The sequence below is a fragment of the Taudactylus pleione genome, unplaced genomic scaffold, assembly GCF_031769625.1.
Source record: "Taudactylus pleione unplaced genomic scaffold, aTauple2 ptg000077l, whole genome shotgun sequence".
Taxonomy (NCBI): Eukaryota; Metazoa; Chordata; class Amphibia; order Anura; family Myobatrachidae; genus Taudactylus; species Taudactylus pleione.
The window spans coordinates 1,115,666-1,133,848 of NW_028284479.1; the positions used below are offsets into that span (position 1 = coordinate 1,115,666).

At 40.3% G+C, this 18,183-nt stretch overlaps 1 protein-coding gene across 1 annotated transcript in view; it reads left to right on the forward strand.

The window, feature by feature from the left end:
- LOC148532412 (uncharacterized) overlaps positions 1 to 18,183 on the forward strand; it is a 157,897-nt gene that overhangs the window by 69,293 nt on the left and 70,421 nt on the right. Inside the window, exons 3-5 of the mRNA XM_088467826.1 lie at positions 4,425 to 4,495; positions 7,970 to 8,080; positions 13,771 to 13,868. Of these exons, the coding sequence (XP_088323952.1) occupies positions 4,425 to 4,495; positions 7,970 to 8,080; positions 13,771 to 13,868 (280 nt within the window). The remainder of the gene's footprint in view (positions 1 to 4,424; positions 4,496 to 7,969; positions 8,081 to 13,770; positions 13,869 to 18,183) is intronic.

Below are 18,183 nucleotides of genomic sequence, written 5' to 3' on the forward strand. Positions count from 1 at the left end.
TCATACCACAAATATTCTAATTTATTTATACTTAACTGTAGTGTTTTCCATGTTATTTGCCAATCACTTTTATCAGTTGTCTTTTATGATATTTTATGATAGCTAGATATTACACTGTTCCCTTTTCTGTACAAATATAGCAGGAAGTTCAAGTGGTTTTAAAATAAAACATGGAGAAGTTAAGTTACAGTATAGTTTGTAATATGATCACATTCAGACTGGACTATGGAAACTCCCATTTCTTGTTCTTCTTAACAAAAGAATTTGGGGTTTATGCAATAGGGTGCGACTTCAGCCACTGCGGGAACTTATGGGAGTCTTCCCTTATTTTTATAATGGCAATAATTTTAAAGGCAAAACCAAACTGGTTTTGCCATTAAAATGATTGCTGCTTTAAAAATATGGGAAGATTTGCAGGAGTTCCCGCAGCGACTGCAAGTCACACACTATTGGATAAGCCCCTTCATCTTCAAATAATCAAAACTGCAGCACATACAATGATAAGGATCCACTCTGAATATGATGCATTACTAATACTAAAAAAAACCTGCAATAGCTTCCAATAAAGCAACGCCAGGCCTCTCTTACCGGGGTATATTTACTAAAGTGCAGGTTTTTAGAAATGGAGTTGTTGCCCATAGCAACCAATCAGATTCTACTTAACATTTATCTAGCACCTTCTAGAAGATAAGAGCTAGAATCTGATTGGTTGCTATGGGCAACAGCTCCACTTCTAAAAGCCCGCACTTTAGTAAATATACTCCACAAAGGACAAAGTGTAGTTAGATTTACGAAGCAGTGCAGAAACAAAACTTTATACTGGTGGCAGTAAGATATCACTGCAGCTACACATTGCTCTATGTCCTTACCTCCCATATGATAATCTTCACTCAAATTTAAAACAGCGAAAGAGTTGTGAAGGCAAAAGAGAAATTAGTGAAGTTGTGAAGGGTCATCACACCAAGAACATGGTTAATTAGGAGATCAGCTGAATATAATCTCAGTACAGCAGATGGACCCAGTGAACAGAAGTTACTGCTGATCAGTGGTGGATTTTGCTTAGGGACTGCGAGGCTGCAGCCCTCCCAATAAAATCTGACACCTCAGTGCAGTCAGTGCAGTCCATGACTGCACTCTCTATACTGTGACTGGCAGTGGCTTCCTATTGGAAGCGCCACCTGCCAGTCAGATACACAACAGGCAGTCTCAGGGGGAGGTGTCTCCTGGGACTGCCAGTCCAGGCTGCTATTGCAAAGAGCGGCTTCCAGTAGGAAGCAGCTACTCTGTCTTTCAGCCAGCCCTACCCGGTTCCTAGGGGCTGCAGACGATGCAGCCCTTTGGAAGCCAGTGAAAATGCACATGCGTGGCTCCCCGCCACTAGTGCATATGCGTCGGTCCCAGCGCCTGTCACATCAATTTTGCAGGTGCCAGGACCCAGCCAGTAGCTACTCCGGTGGTGACCGGTGAGTCCCCCTTGGGGCGAGTCTTCTCAGCGGCGGCAGCCCCCCTCCTCTAAGACGTTAGGAGCCGCCGCTGCTGCTGATGCCATCTATGTTCCTCCTTTGGTGATCCCAACTGCCTCCTTGGTAATAGTTGCTACCACCTGACATACAGGTCTATTCATAGAGCAGAGAAAAGCCCTGTTTTGCGATAAACAGGGATTTCTCTGCTCAGTGCTATTCACAGAGCCAGTTACCATGGAGAAGTTAAGTACTTCTCCAGCGGCACCCCCACTCCATGGCTGAATGACATCACCATACATTTGTATGGTCAGTATGATTCATAAGAATGGAAAGCTCAGCTTTCCGTTCCTCTGCTATGTTCACATTCACCATTTTAGGATAACCTAATTTGAAATTCAGTGCGAAACAGGCATGGAAATTGCTCACTTGCCCATCACCCGTTTCTGGCTCCACCCGACCACCCCTTGATATCCCAGCAGCCACAGCTGCCTCCCCTGAGCTCAGCCACCGGCGCATGCACAGGAAGGACCTGCCTTCGCCTCCACGCTTCTCACACTGGACCATAGCGGAGGACAGGACTGCTGGAGCCCTGGATTAAGATTAGTAACAAGGGATAACCAGAATATCACTCATTGATAAATCTGGGCCACATGATGTTTACACTTTTGCATAATGCGCCTCTTCAGATTTTCTGTCCACCGTAGAAGTGTACCAAGGTTAGTGGAGGCATCCCCAAGGACTGAAAAGTACACAATCACAATGAAATGTGCTTGGCAGACTGTGTAGCTGCAGCAGTGATAAACCAAAGTGGTTTGCAGTGTGCTTTGTATATGGGGTCCACTGATTTCAACATTTTATGTATACAAAAAAACCCTCTTTAAACAGAGAAAGGACCTTGGAGTAACATTATTTACAAGGCACCCCTGTAAATCAGTGCCTCACTTATTGGGTTCAGACAGCATCATATGGGTTGTACTTTTTTTCAAGTAGAATGCTTACCCTTGGTAATTTGTATGCAATTGAATTTGTCACATCCTGCTATCATGTCATACTTCTCTATATATGTTTTCCAAGTATTAAACAATAACTATGGTGTGTGATAGGAACTCAGAGGAACTCAGAGGGCAGATGGGAGTAAAATGTGCCCCTGCAATTTAATTATGCTTATTTATCTACCTTGCCCATATATAAGTGCATGCACAATTCCGGTTTTTGGACCTGCCCCACAAAAGCACTCTACTGTACTTTTGCAGAATTGCAAGTCTGGCTGCAAATATTCATGCTGGAAATTTTTTTTTTAATTTCAGTTACACATCATCCTCTTCCATTATTTAGTATTCAGTTGATGCTGATCATCCCTCCCCCACCCCCCTCCACAGATCCATTGATTCACCTTAATATAATAGTTTACTGTGATTTCTCTTCCTTGGTGGTCAGTGGTTACCCACTGGGAATCTTTGGTGTGAGCAGCCTCATCATGATATCAGGAATGTTCAATTTTTCACAATAAAAGTATCTCTTTGACTGCTATGATGTTTCATGTCCCTGCAAACGTGGTGAGCACATGGAGAGGAGGCATCCAGGATTTCATACAATGAAATTTAAAGAAATGATGGGTTGTTTCAGTCAATGAAACCACCAACATTTTGAGCAAGAATCACAGATTATTCTGAATTTAACTGTACAGCTTTCATTGATCGAACAGCACTAGCAACATTAGATTAATGTATGCTGTGGTGGGGTAGTGCTATTCTCTTCTAGGGATTTAATTTTAATTACAAAGTGTCAGGTTTTTAAACCCGACATTTCTGTTCGTGTTTATGGCCGATATTTAAAAGGGCCTTACATTTAATAGCTGTGTCTTGCTAGTAAAAGCACTGCCCTTTTGAATATCTGGCATAAACACAAACAGAAGTGTCGGGTTGACGTCGTAAATAAATCCCCTAGTGTAAAATTAAACATGTACAGTACAAGATGTAATGTACCTATATCACATAATTGTATTCTTATTGACCAGTATTTTGTGTAAGGCCCATACACGTTATAGTGCTGCAGAGAACAGTATACCTCTTTTCCACCAAAAACCTCGGTCCGACCTGGGTTTTCAGACATGGGTCCAACCCAGGTCAGACACCTTTTACTCAGCACCATCGATCTGGGTTATTCTCAGGTCAGCTCCGTTCACACTGAACCTGGGTCTGCCCTGCTAAACTTGTGAGGTCATAAAAAGTTGGAGGTGACTGATCCACAACCACCAATCAGCTCATTTTAGGCATGACCCAGGTCAGATAACCCGGGTTGGGCCGTTTACACTGCACATTACCCAGGTTCATCCTGGATCCGACCCTGGTAGCTACCTGGTTGGATTGCTGGGTCACTTGACCTGGGTTATTTTTCAGGGACCCTTTTACACTGAGCTGCAATCTGGGTAGACCCAGCAATAACCCAGGTTTTTGCTCTGGTGTGAAAGGGGTATCACTCTACTACTGAATCATTTACATTAAGGGATCAATGATCACTTTACTGTGGAAAAAAACAAAACATATTTGCAGCTTTACATTTTCATCATTTATTTGAATAAATAAAAGAAACTTAATTTTCCAAATAAGAATTGACTCACATTTGACTCACTAAAATTTCTAGTATAAGTCTTGATATTTTATTTTGCAATAGAAACGAGAGAAACCCAGCTTCCCTGCATCTTATAAAGCCTTTATGTGTCTTACTTGCTAAGCATCTTTTTATCTGAATTGACTTGGTGCCCTCCACCAGGTGAAAAGGCTTCCTTACAAACCTACACACAAATGATGCCCGAGAGGGGCAGTAATTCCCTATTCCAGTCTGAATTGCTGTCCTCATAATGAACTCTGTAATGCAAAAGGATGTCTTTATGTAAAACTAAATACAAGTGAAAAAGGCTTCCTTCATTGGTTATTGCATACTTTTTGTCTTCTTTTTTAGTCGACTTTTTGGCAAAATACTGCATCTTCAGCCAGGAGAAGTTGGCTGAGTATAAAAGGGCTTTTGAAGCGGTAAGTGTAAATTCATTCTCCTTTCTTTCCCCTTCTCTCCCCCGCTCCCTTCACTCCTCCTATGTCTGTAGACAGTTAAGCAGAAATAATAAGCACCGCTGCTTGTGGTACACGTCCCATGAATTACTTGAACATCAAATGTAACTTTAGAACGGAGGCACGCTTTATTCTTTTTGTAGAACTGTTCCCCAATCCATTCTTTATTTACATGTCGTGAGCCTGAGCGATGCACAGCCATTTAGAACACACACAAAAACGAAGAGGCCATTAAACAAATTAAAAGGAGTGGGGATGACTAATACAGTAGTCTTGGAATCTGCAATTTGATTAGTCTGAATTTAATACACAATAGCTGGGCCAAAGCAGGAGGGTAGGCTAAACTGTTCCTTAATAACCTTCTACAATTAAATTATGGTGATAAACTTACTATTCTTTGGTTGCAGAAAGTTCCATTATATAAAATACTATGAGACAGGCATTACTATTTTCTCATTTTCCATTTGTCATTGTAATGCAGCATATTCTGTGTCAAGTGTTTCATCACTATGTGTTTTTATGACATTTATTTTCCTAATTATGCAAAAAATAAAGAAAAACTAAAATGACTGCAAGTTACTTCAAATAATTGTAAGTAAACTGAACTGCATAGTAAATTGTCAGTGTGGCTAGACAACAGGTATATCTAGCAGAATACTTGGCTGCATAGGGATTATCATGGGGAATGCTTTAATTTGATTGCACCTAGGCTGGCCACACATGCTGTGTAACGTGCATCTGGATTGGACAATTGGTATAACACTCAATAAGGCCTTGATTCCGGATAATAATGTGACTGAATTAGAACGAACCATTATTGGAGAAGTTGGTAAATGCAGATGGAAGATGATCTCAGACGGTCTGTTGTTTTCTGCCATCTTCAGACTGCACCAGCATGGGTATGTGAGAAGAGAACCTGGTGATTGGCACAAGAACTGATCAGTGAGATCTTGTTGGACCAAACGGTGCCGATCTCGCTATACCACAATCAGACCAAGCAGTAAGATTTGTACCATGTGTTGCTTGAATTAGAGAATTGTGTTCATTTGTGGATCTCTTACCTTCAGAAGGATATTAATCAATCAATGTCCAAACAAGTACTGCAGAATTAAAGGGCCTTAAGCACAACCACAAAACTTACTAACAGACTCATATATCGTAATATGTACACTGTAACATTGAAGTTGTGGTCAGCTTAACTAATTATTGCAATATTTTGGAATCAACATTCCCTGTATTCAAAGGAGTTGCAGTTTGACAAGCAAGTGAGTGCCGAGTTTGTATGAAATTTTTTACACTGTAACATTTAAATAAAAAAAAAAGGTCACCTCTTCAAAAACTCAGGCCTTCCAAGAATTGGCCAAAAATGGTAAATAATTTTTATCATTTTTGTTTGTGACCAATGGCAGAACACTGCCGGGCCGGACTGTCAATGCCCGTCCACCCTCTCTAGGCCCCATTCTGTTCTGAGAATGTGGTGTGGCCTATGAATGACTTCTCTTCGCATGTACAAGTGGGGGCCTTGATCGGGTTGACCATGCTGGGCTCCCTCATCTGTTGGCTAAGTAGCGACCACCTCTCAAGCGGCGGTAGTCCCAACACTGCGTACAATAAGCCTTGGCTTATACTGAGATGAAACATTAATGAAATTCGTAGGCATGGTTGCTCCAATCGTTCAAAAATTCCTTTCAGTCTGAGTCATGGAAAATGTTGACTATGATCAAAGCAACTTATAGTTATTAATCTTAGTTACCATTTTAGAACATTCTAAAAAGGATTTTGTGCTTTTTTTCTTACTACACTTTTAGTGACATTAGAACAAGAAGAGGACACAGGATAATGTTTGATTTGTTGCCCTTGCTCAGTCGATCGGCCAAGACCATGCATCTCATATCCCCATTGTCCCCCCTCCCTCCCCTCTCTGCATTTGCCTATGCCCCCTGTTCTAGAAGGTGCTAAATGAATGATAAGTAGAATCTGATTGGTTGCTATGGGCAAAAACTCCACTTCTAAAACACCGCACTTTAATAAATATATCCCGCAGTGTTTGGCAAGTTTTATACAGACTTTGGGGGAAATGTAATAGCCTGCAACTTGCAGGCATCAGCAAGATCCTGACAGGCGTGCCCAATATTTTAAAGTGGCAATCACTTAAAAGGCAAAACCGGGTTGGATGTTTTAGTTTTTTTTTTTAAAACAGTGATTTCTCTGTACATGGTACAAAGTAGTGTGATGGCAATTGTGCCATTCACTGCAAACGCAGCAGACACAGCTCATATACTTAGATGAATATACATATGAAATAAAGGTCTGAGGCATGGCAAACAGGTACTGTAGGTGCTGTGTGATATTGTTAATAACGCAAACCATTTATCTATTATCATAACGAGGATAAAAGTACCAGTGCCTTAACATGACCAAATAACTCCTTCCAAGCTTCTAATACATACAGTACATGCCAAGTATACAGTTTAGACATTAATAACTTATTATGGATATAGAAAGCAAACAATACGATGATGGAGCCAAATTCTTCCTACAAAACAATAAAATAGACAGTTCGGAATATTTTGTATCTGTAACACCAAACAACAATCCTGAAATGGAGTAGCCCAACATAGTGATAGGTCTGTGTGCTTTGCACACTTAATCCACATGAAGAGTAGAGATTGAGGCAAGTGTCTGTGGCAGGTCTTCCAGGAGAGCAGGTGATACATCAGGCACAAGAATGTCAGCTAAGGTAGAGAAGTAGAAAAATAGGATTTGGGAAGGTCAGACAGGACAGGTTAGCAATAGACTACTGCAGAGGTTCCCAAACTCGGTCCTCAAGGCACCCTAACAGTTCTGGCTTTAAGGATAGCCATAGTTGAGTACATATGGTTAAATCAAAAAAAGATTGAGGTACTAATTAGGTCACCTGTGCCCAAGCATGGTTATCCTTAAAACTTGGACCCTTATGGTGCCTTGAGGACCAAGTGTGGGAATCTCAACTACTGGGATAAAGATAAGAGTGTGTATAAATGTTTTAGCAAAGGAGCAGAACATGAAATAAAATCTGTTTTAAACTGAGCTATTTTGACTAAATAGTAAACATGATTGACAAGGTAGAGGAAGATGTTAAATATGATGTTTTCAATTTTCTTAACACCAATTTCATCATTGAAATGTGATACATACAATTAGTCATCAATTTAACAAAATTTGGAATGCTAGAGGTCATGTCAAAAGGATTAACATCATCTATTTTTACAATTTGCCCATGCTTCCTGCCATGTACCATACTTAAGCCTATACAGAAGGAAGAAGCAGCCATATTTTTTTGGTTCCTATTTTTGTGACCTTAGAGCTAGAATTTTATTAAATATTTAATTTAAGACAGATGCAATGATCATTCCAAAGGGCTATATGAATTTATGTATGGCCTAATTTTCATTTAAGGTGGATACTAATGAAGATGGATACTTAGACTGTCTGCAAGTCCTTATGGCCTTAAAAGAAATTGTTCCAAAGAATGCCTTAAGTGATGCTGAAGAACTCTATGTGTACCGGGTAAGGAAACACTATAAAAAATTAAAGTCACTGCTACAGTATAATTGACCATAGTATTATAAGATAAGGAAACCTCTGACATACATCATTCCCCCAGCAGTCTAGATTTTGTGGCTCAGTGCTTGTGAGTATGACTTTGGCAAAATGTGATTGTGTATTACATATTGAGATTGTGGTCATTGTAGTCTATTTTTTTTCTGCCTGCAATGTTAGGAGGTATGTAATATTTTAATTATGCATCATATACACTGAAGTGCCAAAAGTCATGGGATAGATGACTAGCATTGTGTAGGACGCCCTTTAACCTGGTGAAATATTGCAACTTGACGTAGCATCAATTCCACAAGTGGACGGAAGACCTCTGGAGAGATGTTGACCCATGTTATATGGATAGCTTCCCACAGCTCCCTGATATTCGTAGGTACAGGATCTTGGGTGCGAAAGGACCTCTCCACCACGTCCCATAAATGCTCCATTGGATTCATGATTCACGAACATGGTCGCCACACCATTCGTCCGCTCTCCTCAGAAAGCTCGAATCAATTCTGGACTACTTGGGACTGATGACATGGTGCATTATCTTGTTGGAATATTCCATCATTGTGGGGGTATATGAAGTTCATGAAGGGCTGCAAATGGTCATCAAGCAATGCAATGTAGCAGTAACCGGTCAATGACATGTTCAGCCAGACCAGTGGACCAAACCAATGCCTCGTGAACACATCCCACACCATTATGGAACCACCACCAGCCTGCATAGTGCCTTGTTGACAACTTGGTTACATGACCTCATGGGGTCTGCATGACACCTGAACCCTACCAGCAGCCCAAAACAACTGAAACCGTGACTCATCTAACCAAGCCACATGTCCCTGTTCAAACTCCGATAATTCACTTCACCCTGCCATAAGCAGTCAAGCTGGTGTTCAAACTGACTCATGAGATGTCAGAAAATAACTGATGCTGGTCTGGGAATTTCCAAGATGTCACAGTATGGTGACGCCAGCTACCATTACCTTTACATACTGCTATCCCATGATTTTTAGCACTTCAGTCTATATTGGTTTCTTGGGTTATTACTTTGTCGTTTTTCTATTTTCAGTCTTTGTTTTGTGTCTGAATCCTGAAATCACCAGACAACATTTGTTTTGGAGATAAATTAATTGCTTGCATATTTGAACTAAATGCATCGACTTAAAATGCAGGTTTGTTACTTTACTTAATGCTAAATTGTATATTTAGGAGAACATCTAATGGGGCCCATACATCGACAATTAATTGGGGTAATTTTGCGTTTACAGATGATTGTCTAAAAATGTATGTATTGCCAATTCCGGCCAAAAAGTGATTGGAATTGATAAATCAGGTGTTTCAACATGGTGGATTTTACCGACAAATCGGGGCTGTAGATTGCTAGTGAATGGTACCGATTAGCCATTTTGCAGATCGTTACCAGTAAAATGATAAGCCTTACACGATTGGTAGACCCATTCTTTGATAAAAATGATCTGCAAATCGCTGGTAAATATCGACCTTCCTATGCTAACAACACAGGTGCCCATATAGCCAGTGACTGCCATTATCCTGTGTGTGCTTATCATCTTCCATGTGATTCAGTTGCTTGGTTTAAGCTTATATGGCTGAATCTGTCCATTTTGCACACCTGTGGCCAACTTGGATAGTGATAATGTTGCATGGTGTCTCTGGCTTAAAGCACTTGTACAATTGAAAGCAGGAGAGTATCTCTGGCGCTGAGGATACTTTATAGATCTAAACTTAATTGTGACACTTCCCCTATGCAAAACTAGTCCCTTACCCTCCATAAATGGGAGACGAGCAGTATAGGACTGTTACTGGTAGGGTCAGTACTTAAGATATAAGTGGTCAAATGGACAAACACCCTCTTACTCAAAAAATTAAATTTTCCCTTTGCACTTCCTGAGGAAGTGGCCAGGTGCTGTGAATTGCATTTCGTGAGCATTTCATTCTTCTTTTATGCCTAATTTTTGCCTTGTGATCCTGTGATTTTAAATTGTTTTGAAATTATTTGTATTTTTAATTATTCCTCTTACCAAAGTTGTCTACAATAGTGAAAACGATTTTGTTAATTTTAAATTTCGTTTATGCATGACAATAGTGAGTTATAATATGATGGCATTGATCTATTATTAAATCATTTGATTATTGATTATCAATTTTTTCTTGGGTCATACCTTATTTGCCAATGGCAGCCCAAAATTCATATTTGGGTAAAAGGGTGTTTAACCGTTTATATCCTAAGTGATGACACTACCTGTAACTGTAACCTGCTTGGCTCCCATTTATGGAGATTAAGGGACTAGTTTTACATAGTGGAAGTGTCACAATGAAGTTTTGATCTAAAAAGTACCCTTCTCAATGCTGTTTTCAATTTTATTCCCTTTGGGTAAAGTTGGGGAACCCACTAGTTCTCCTTATGTCGTAGAGATTGGGTAACCGTTGGCGCTGCCCCAACATGCATTTTTACATAAGGCAGTTGTACACAAAAAGGTATTCATTAAAGGTCTGTCAATTGATTTACAGCACAATTAAATAAAGCCTCTGAGATGTTGAGAAAAAAGTGCTGAAATATCAACATTCATGTTAGTCATATAAAATTTTGTTGACAGAGTTCCTTTACAGTTTCTAAAAATGTAACAGTAAAATGAATCCTGAACTTATTGTCTAATATTGCAAATTTTTTTTAGATCAAATGATGAATACATTACATGTAGACTATGGCGTCAGTTCAATGAAAAGCTGTGGCGCTAGATGTGCGGTCAGAATGTTGCGTAAATGGTAACGGGAGCACAACATTACTCATTTTACCATAGGGGTGCGAGGTGAAAGGTGCAATTTTCCTCTGCTGTGAATATCCGTGATGTGTGCAGTGTGCACCACCAAATAATACTTTGCAACCTCACAAGCATGACGGAGTTATAATTACCTTTGTTGATCATTGGTACATTCATTATGTTCATTAGATAAAGAACATTGCCAAAGCATTCACACTGCGTCTCCATTTTCTTCCTACGTACCTTGTTAGGTACATGGTGGCAGAGTGCCAAGTGCACCCAGTGCATGCTATAATAGGCATGTAAAGCAATCCCTCTGGTATCTTAATTCTTAATTGTCCTGCCATGGCAAAGGCTGAATACTATTCAGACATCAAACAGATATCGTATTACCATAAGTTGGTTTGAGTTTGTTAAGATATAAGCTAAACCAATTGGGAGGTAATCACACTGTAGCATTGGACCAACTATGTGTGTCATGGGCCAGCGTTCATATTCTCATTATAAAAGATCCATTCAGTAATGCCTGCCATTGTTGGTTCATTTCATTGACTTCATCAGAGCCATTTCGTCCATCTGTCAACATTATTGTATTCCATCCTTCAATCAGACTAAAATAGAGTGTATTATCCTATAGGCTTTGACCTTATTTCATAAATGTCCTTCCTGTAAAATAATAATAATGAATCAGTAAAGCATTATTGTGTGTTTGCTTTGTCTGTGGTTTCTTTTCTTATGAAACGTAAAACCACAAAGGTAGTGCAGCATTTTCTGTAGCTTGTACGTGTGCCTCCAATAAACATCCCTTTTATTCACCGGTTCCATGTTTTGTTTAGTGCATAAAATAAACAAAGTTTTCAAAGAGAAAGTAGAGAAAGAATGAGGTACCTGGGGTGGGATACACATATCTGTCTACATAGACATCACCTGAGTATAATGGAGTTTTTTAAGGAACACTTTGTTGTCGTGAAAGCCTGCAAGAGGGAGAACCAGAGTTCTGTGGGTTTGTTCTCAATACTTAAAACACAAAGGCAATTGGCTGGAAAAAAAAGAGTTTTGTTTGCGATACAAAGCTTTGCAGGTCACAACCATAGGGTAATCCATAGAATGGATCCATTCAGAGCAAGGAATATGAAAGGCCCTATAATTAAACTTAACATAATACTCTCTCTATTAGTATTTTAAAAGTGCCTTAAACAAAGTTGATGTGAAAGTTCCTACTAGACTTTCATGCAAGAACACAATTGTTTGTAATGAAAGCTGGGATAGCTAGGAAAGTGAGGAGGTGGGGGATTAAGGTAAGTTCTTTTTTCTTCTGACAGTAGTAAAAGAAAACATAAAGCACTCAAGTGGTACCAAACATCTCAGCTCTGAAGGAGGAGATAACATTGAGCATATACGTTATTAGCTTCGAGCTTCAACTTGTCATTCATATTTGTTGTCATAGTACATTTGCACTTAACTTAGAATTCTGCCTAATTATAAAGGTTAGGGTGACATTTTCATTATTTTGCTTAAGTTCCAACTCAACGTGGTGTAACGGCGTAGTACAGCATAGCCATCTAATTATGCTAAGCAAAGTAATGTGACTCCTGCATGGCCGCAATTTGAGCTTCAACACTGGCAGAGGATGTGTCAAGGGATTACTGTATAGCAATTCTATGATATTCTGCTCGAGAACTGATTCTTCATCCAAATCAAGAGTGGTGCCATTCTGATTGTAAATTAGAGCCAGCCCACAGATAAGGCTACTATGGTAAATACCTTGGGCCAGAAAATTTTACAATCCCATATTAGTGGAGAGAGATAAAGTACCAACAAAGGATGTGTTTGAAAAATGACAGAAGCTGATTGGTTGGTACTTTATCTCTCTCCATTTTATCTATCTCCAAGGTTTGATACATCTCTCCCTTACTTTGCTAACATTTTGAGATAAATTGTTTAGAGTGGTGGACATAGCTAGTTTGCCTGTATATTGCTTTGAGGCTGCAGATTATGCTGAGCTGTATGTTCCCACATTTTCCCATCACAGGCATAAGGTTTGTAAAACCTGAGGGCCTGATTCAGACCCACTCGCAAGCGCTCGCAAGCGGGTCGATGTTGGCCCAGTGCGCATGTGCATGAGGGAGCCGGCTCCGTCGTACACATGCGCGAGACCCAGATAGCGACGGCCAAGCCGTTGCTATGGGTCTCGCTAAAAAGGGGGCGTGCTGTCGATGGTGAGTGACAGCACGCCCCCTTTGAGTGACAGCACGCCCCCTTTCCCATGGGAACGCCTCCGTCTGGGGTCGGCCCCACTGACATCACAAGTGATGTCATTGGGAGTGCTCTCGGCTCTGATAGAGCCGAAAGCACTCCAGGACTTGCGGCAACGAGACCCTACCACAAGGGTCTCGTTGCAAGCCCGATGGTCGCTATGGTCTTGACCATCGCGACCATCTTTTTGGTCGCTCGCTATAGCTGTGGGTGTTTACCCACAGCTATGCGAGCGGCCAGGAGGTCGCTCTAAAATTAGGAAGGACGGCCCTGATTCAGAGCGAGCGCTCTTTCAGAGCGTCCGGCTCTGAATCAGGGCCTGAGTGTGCACCGCAGTGGATAGTGAATGTATATAAATAGCACATACATATATACATAGGTGATAATACAAACCATAACCTGAGTGTAGCTCATCGGTACATTGTAAATCTGCCTGTATCAGGTGCTTTGCTTATTCTGTGTACCCACAATTTATTTGATTACTACTACTCAGATTATTTAATTTTAAATCGTGTTTTGTTTACTATGCTAATGTAGCTTGTGTTTGTGACAATCAGAGCTCATTATCTCCCCTTCCAAGCTCAGCAGCAAGCTTTACTCTATCCATCTCTTCTATTACAGATTCTGGAGATTGTGGACTATTATGTAACAGATGGCCTAACAGACCTGCGACTCTTCGCTGTGATGGCTAGCTTGGCGCAGAAAATAGCAGCACTAGAGTGAGTATTGAAAAGCATGGACGCTCATGAATTTTTACTCATTAGTGACAAAGGAATTAAACGGGGTGCAAACTGCTTCATCACTAAAAAAAAAAAGTGTAATTAAAAGACTTGGATGGCTCTCCAGTGCTGAGTGTCCTTTTTCCTGTAAGAAAAGATGTATCTTAATGCTAGATTAATCAAATCAGGCTTTTATACAGCTTTCATCTATAATTGTGCTTAGCAACAAAAGAATAACTTCATGAAATATAGAAGAATTCCAGGAGACAGATGATGCTGGATTGCATAATATTTTATCCAGACTCACACTATTAATCTGCCCACAAAATAATAGAATATAAATGGGAATGCATCATACTTGACATTAGTAAGTGTAGCAAACTTCAATATATATATATATATATATATATTTCTACTATACAGTACACTGTAGGAGACAGAGAAAGACAAATGTATCAATTAATAATTGTAATGTTCTAATGTATCTATTTTAGAATTGTAAATAATGTAGATGTGGTGTTAGCAAGTTTATAATATTTCAGTAACAGGAAAATATAAAAAATACTTAGGCAGTTTTAGGCTAGAGTAGAAGTAACAAGATGTTTAAGATATTTGATTTGATTTTTTTTTAAAGACAGATATCCATCCATACACCTCCCTTATGGAGCATACACACGATCAGATTTGTCAGATTTGTCAGATGAACGATTGAACGATTTGAACGATTTTTGACTGCATTAAAATGAATGGAATCGTCCAAGTCTGACTGCAAACACATCAGATGTCAGATATCGTTCTCTGACAAACTGGAACGCGCATCGTTCATCGTCCATCGTTCAGGCATGTCAGATATGTCAGATTTTCCTTCAGATATGAACGACTGAACAATTTTTAAAACGTTATCGTTCAGATCTGAAGGAAAAATCTGACCGTGTGTAAGCACCATAAATCTGTATTTTCTCATGTTCCTAATAGCAGAACAGCCACAATTAAACTTGACATTTTTTATTTATTTTTTCCAGCATTGCATCTTATTTATGTTATAGTTAGTTTAGCACTCTGCTGGAATATCATTAACATCATTTAATAGAAAAAAATTGTAGTATTTGTATAAACTGAACACACAATTTATTTCAAAATAATACTATAGTACAACAAGTGTAAATTAAATGTTTAAGCCTCTTGATAAACGTAGAAATTAGTTTTGTTTTTTTATTTATACACTGCATTTTAGTGATTGAAAATATCCATTGTGATCCTTATTTAGTATTTTTTTTACAAAAACAACAATAACAACTTGGAATGTAATATTTTACAACAGAATATACAAGATCTCTATCACTTATACAGTAGTAAATTGGTTTCTGTTCCGTACAAATCAGTAGTATATTCCCTATACTGTATTATAGTTTTATGTTATCAAAAGGAAAGTATGCTCCATTATTGCATTTATTTTAATAAATGTGTGGAATAAAACAAATCGGGATTTATATGACATGTGTTACTGTAAGTACCTATGTAATATAACTTAAAACAGTGATCTAACCCTATTTAATAACTTACATTATTAGAATAATATTGTTCATCCATATCCTAGATCTTGGCACATGACAATTCTGTGATCCCACTAGAAGTGCTTACACAGATATGCCAAGCAATTCCAGAGTTTCCATCATAAAGCTGACAAAGCATCTTTACTGTCTCCATAATACTGACACCTATTTGTATGTGTTTGTCAGATGAAAAAGGTCCTGTCCATACAAAAGACAGGCAGATCAGTCAGTCACAAAAGGTGCTTCTTGTGTTTAGCAAAGCACATTGGAAAAGGATAAGGTACATTATAGTGTTTAAATCTATTCTGAAATCAGATGCTGACTGAGGTGTTGCTGAGGGCTTACTCTACGAAACAGCGATCTGCTATCCATCTATTTCACTATGCAGCATATCAAGTTATCCGGCTCAAAATGGCTGCAAATTTAAATTTAAAAGAAAAATGAGTTGACATACTTTGTGATTACTTCAGAAAGAATTAAGACGTCACAGTGAGATATTTTATTATACTGCATTTTTTAAATGTATACATTGTACTACAGTATATGTTTCGTTATCCTACCCACCAAACAAAACAATTATGCTGGTTTCACCTTTCATATAGGAAGAGCTGTGTGAGCATAGAATACCAGCGTCAGTTACTTCTAAGATATGTGGAGTCAGGTCGCTAGGGAGCTCCTGCTAATGTTGGCCAATTGGGTGAAAAGCACAATGCAGAAATTTCCTTTTCTATGTGCTGTGTGGCTCAGCCCATCTGTTCTGCCCTAACCATATGGTGTACAATAAGCTGACACTGGAGAAATGCGGAATTCATGTATCTGAATGTGTGAAGATTTGTTGCAAGTCTAAGTGAATGCCATTCCTATGAATCCATTGCACTTTGTATTTGCACGGAAAGCATAGTAATATATAATCTACGGTCATGTTTTTGTTTTATGCACATATAGGTAATGGACTTTTCACATATGTCTTATTACTTCTGATATGGAGCACATGAACCCATGTGCACACTTAGAGGTCAATCCAATTAGGTGCAAGTTTGCAAATGCAAGATTGTTTCATGAATCTCGCACACTTCACACTAATGCGCTTTCCTGAGAAACGCAAGAGACAATTAGAAATGCCTACTCGCATCGAGGTTGGTCATATTTTGTACAAAAAGCAAACTGGGTGAAGAGCATAAAAAGTGGGGAAACCATCCTGGACCCCAAAAAATTGACAAGAGATAACATATAGAAGGCTGTTAGTGGCCATAAGGAAAGTACTGGAGGTTCTTAAAATGGGTCAAATGTCTGTCGAAATAAACACTTTTACCTCTCATCATAACCCACTTACCTGTCCTACATCATTTATCCCATTATTGAGCTTTTTAGAGAAATTCACCTGAAAACTGTCATGTCTTTATCAGCAAAAAGGGACTGATGGGACGGGACCAGCTGTCAGGATGCCAACGGTCTAAATACCTGCGCCGGAATCCCGACAGCACTCGGAATTCCGGCTCCAGAATACCGACATTCAGCATCCTAAAGGTAAGTATCGGAGGTTAAGGGGAGGGTTAGGGTGTGGGGAGGGGTGGTTAGGTTCAGGCAATAGGGGGGAGGTTAGAGTTAGGCGCCAGGAAGGGGGAGGTTCGGGTAGGGAGAGGGTTAGCATACCGACCAACAAGTGTCAGTATGCTAACCAGGGCTGGATTAAGGTCTGTGGGGGTCCCTGGGCAACAAACATGTGGGGGCCCCTATTAAATATGGACAAAATGGGGGTATGCACATATAGGCACCCACATGAAATATTACTTACCAGTTGCACAATTTTATCCACAGTATACCGCACATAGTACCAGATTCACATTACACCACATAGTACTAGTGCCCCTTATTCATGTTATGACACACAGAAGTGCCCCTTTTACACAATGCCCACAGTAGTGCCCCTTTTACACAATGCCCACAGTAGTGCCCCTTATACACAATGCCCACAGTAGTGGTGCCCCTAATACACATAATGCCCATAGTAGTAGTGCCCCTTATGCAGTGCCCCCAGTAGTGGTAGTGCCCCTTATGCAATGCCCCCAGTAGTAGTGCCCCTTATGCAGTGCCCCCAGTAGTGGTGCCCCTTATGCAGTGCCCTCAGTAGTGGTAGTGCCCCTTATGCAGTGCCCCCAGTAGTGGTAGTGCCCCTTATGCAGTGCCCCCAGTAGTGGTAGTGCCCCTTATGCAGTGCCCCCAGTAGTGGTGCCCCTTATGCAGTGCCTTTAGTAGTGATGCCCCTTATGCAGTGACCCCAGTAGTGGTAGTGCCCCTTATGCAGTGCTCCCAGTAGTGGTAATGCCTCTTATGCAGTGCCCCCAGTAGTGGTGCCCCTTATGCAGTGCCCCCAGTAGTGACAGTGCCCACAGTGGTAGTGCCCTCAATAGTAATGCCCCTGTAGTAGTGCCCCCTGTAGAAATGCCCCAAGTAGTAGAGCTCCTTGAGTAATGCCCCCAGTAGTAGTGCGCCCCGAGTATTGCCCCCAGTAGTAGTGCCCCTTATAATGAAGCCGCTTGCACACAAAAAAAAAACCTAATACTTAGCCTTAAGCCCGGCTCCCGCATCCGCTGATGTCCGGTCCGCTGGCTGCTTCTCTGAACTATGGGAGAGAAGTCATGACAGGAGTGAGCTCCGCTTTATGGAGGGAGCCGGGTGCCCCCTGGTAACAAAATCTCAGCAGGCGCCCGGCAAATAGTGCCTCCCTGCAGCACCGGGGTTAGGCCCACTTTTACCCCAGT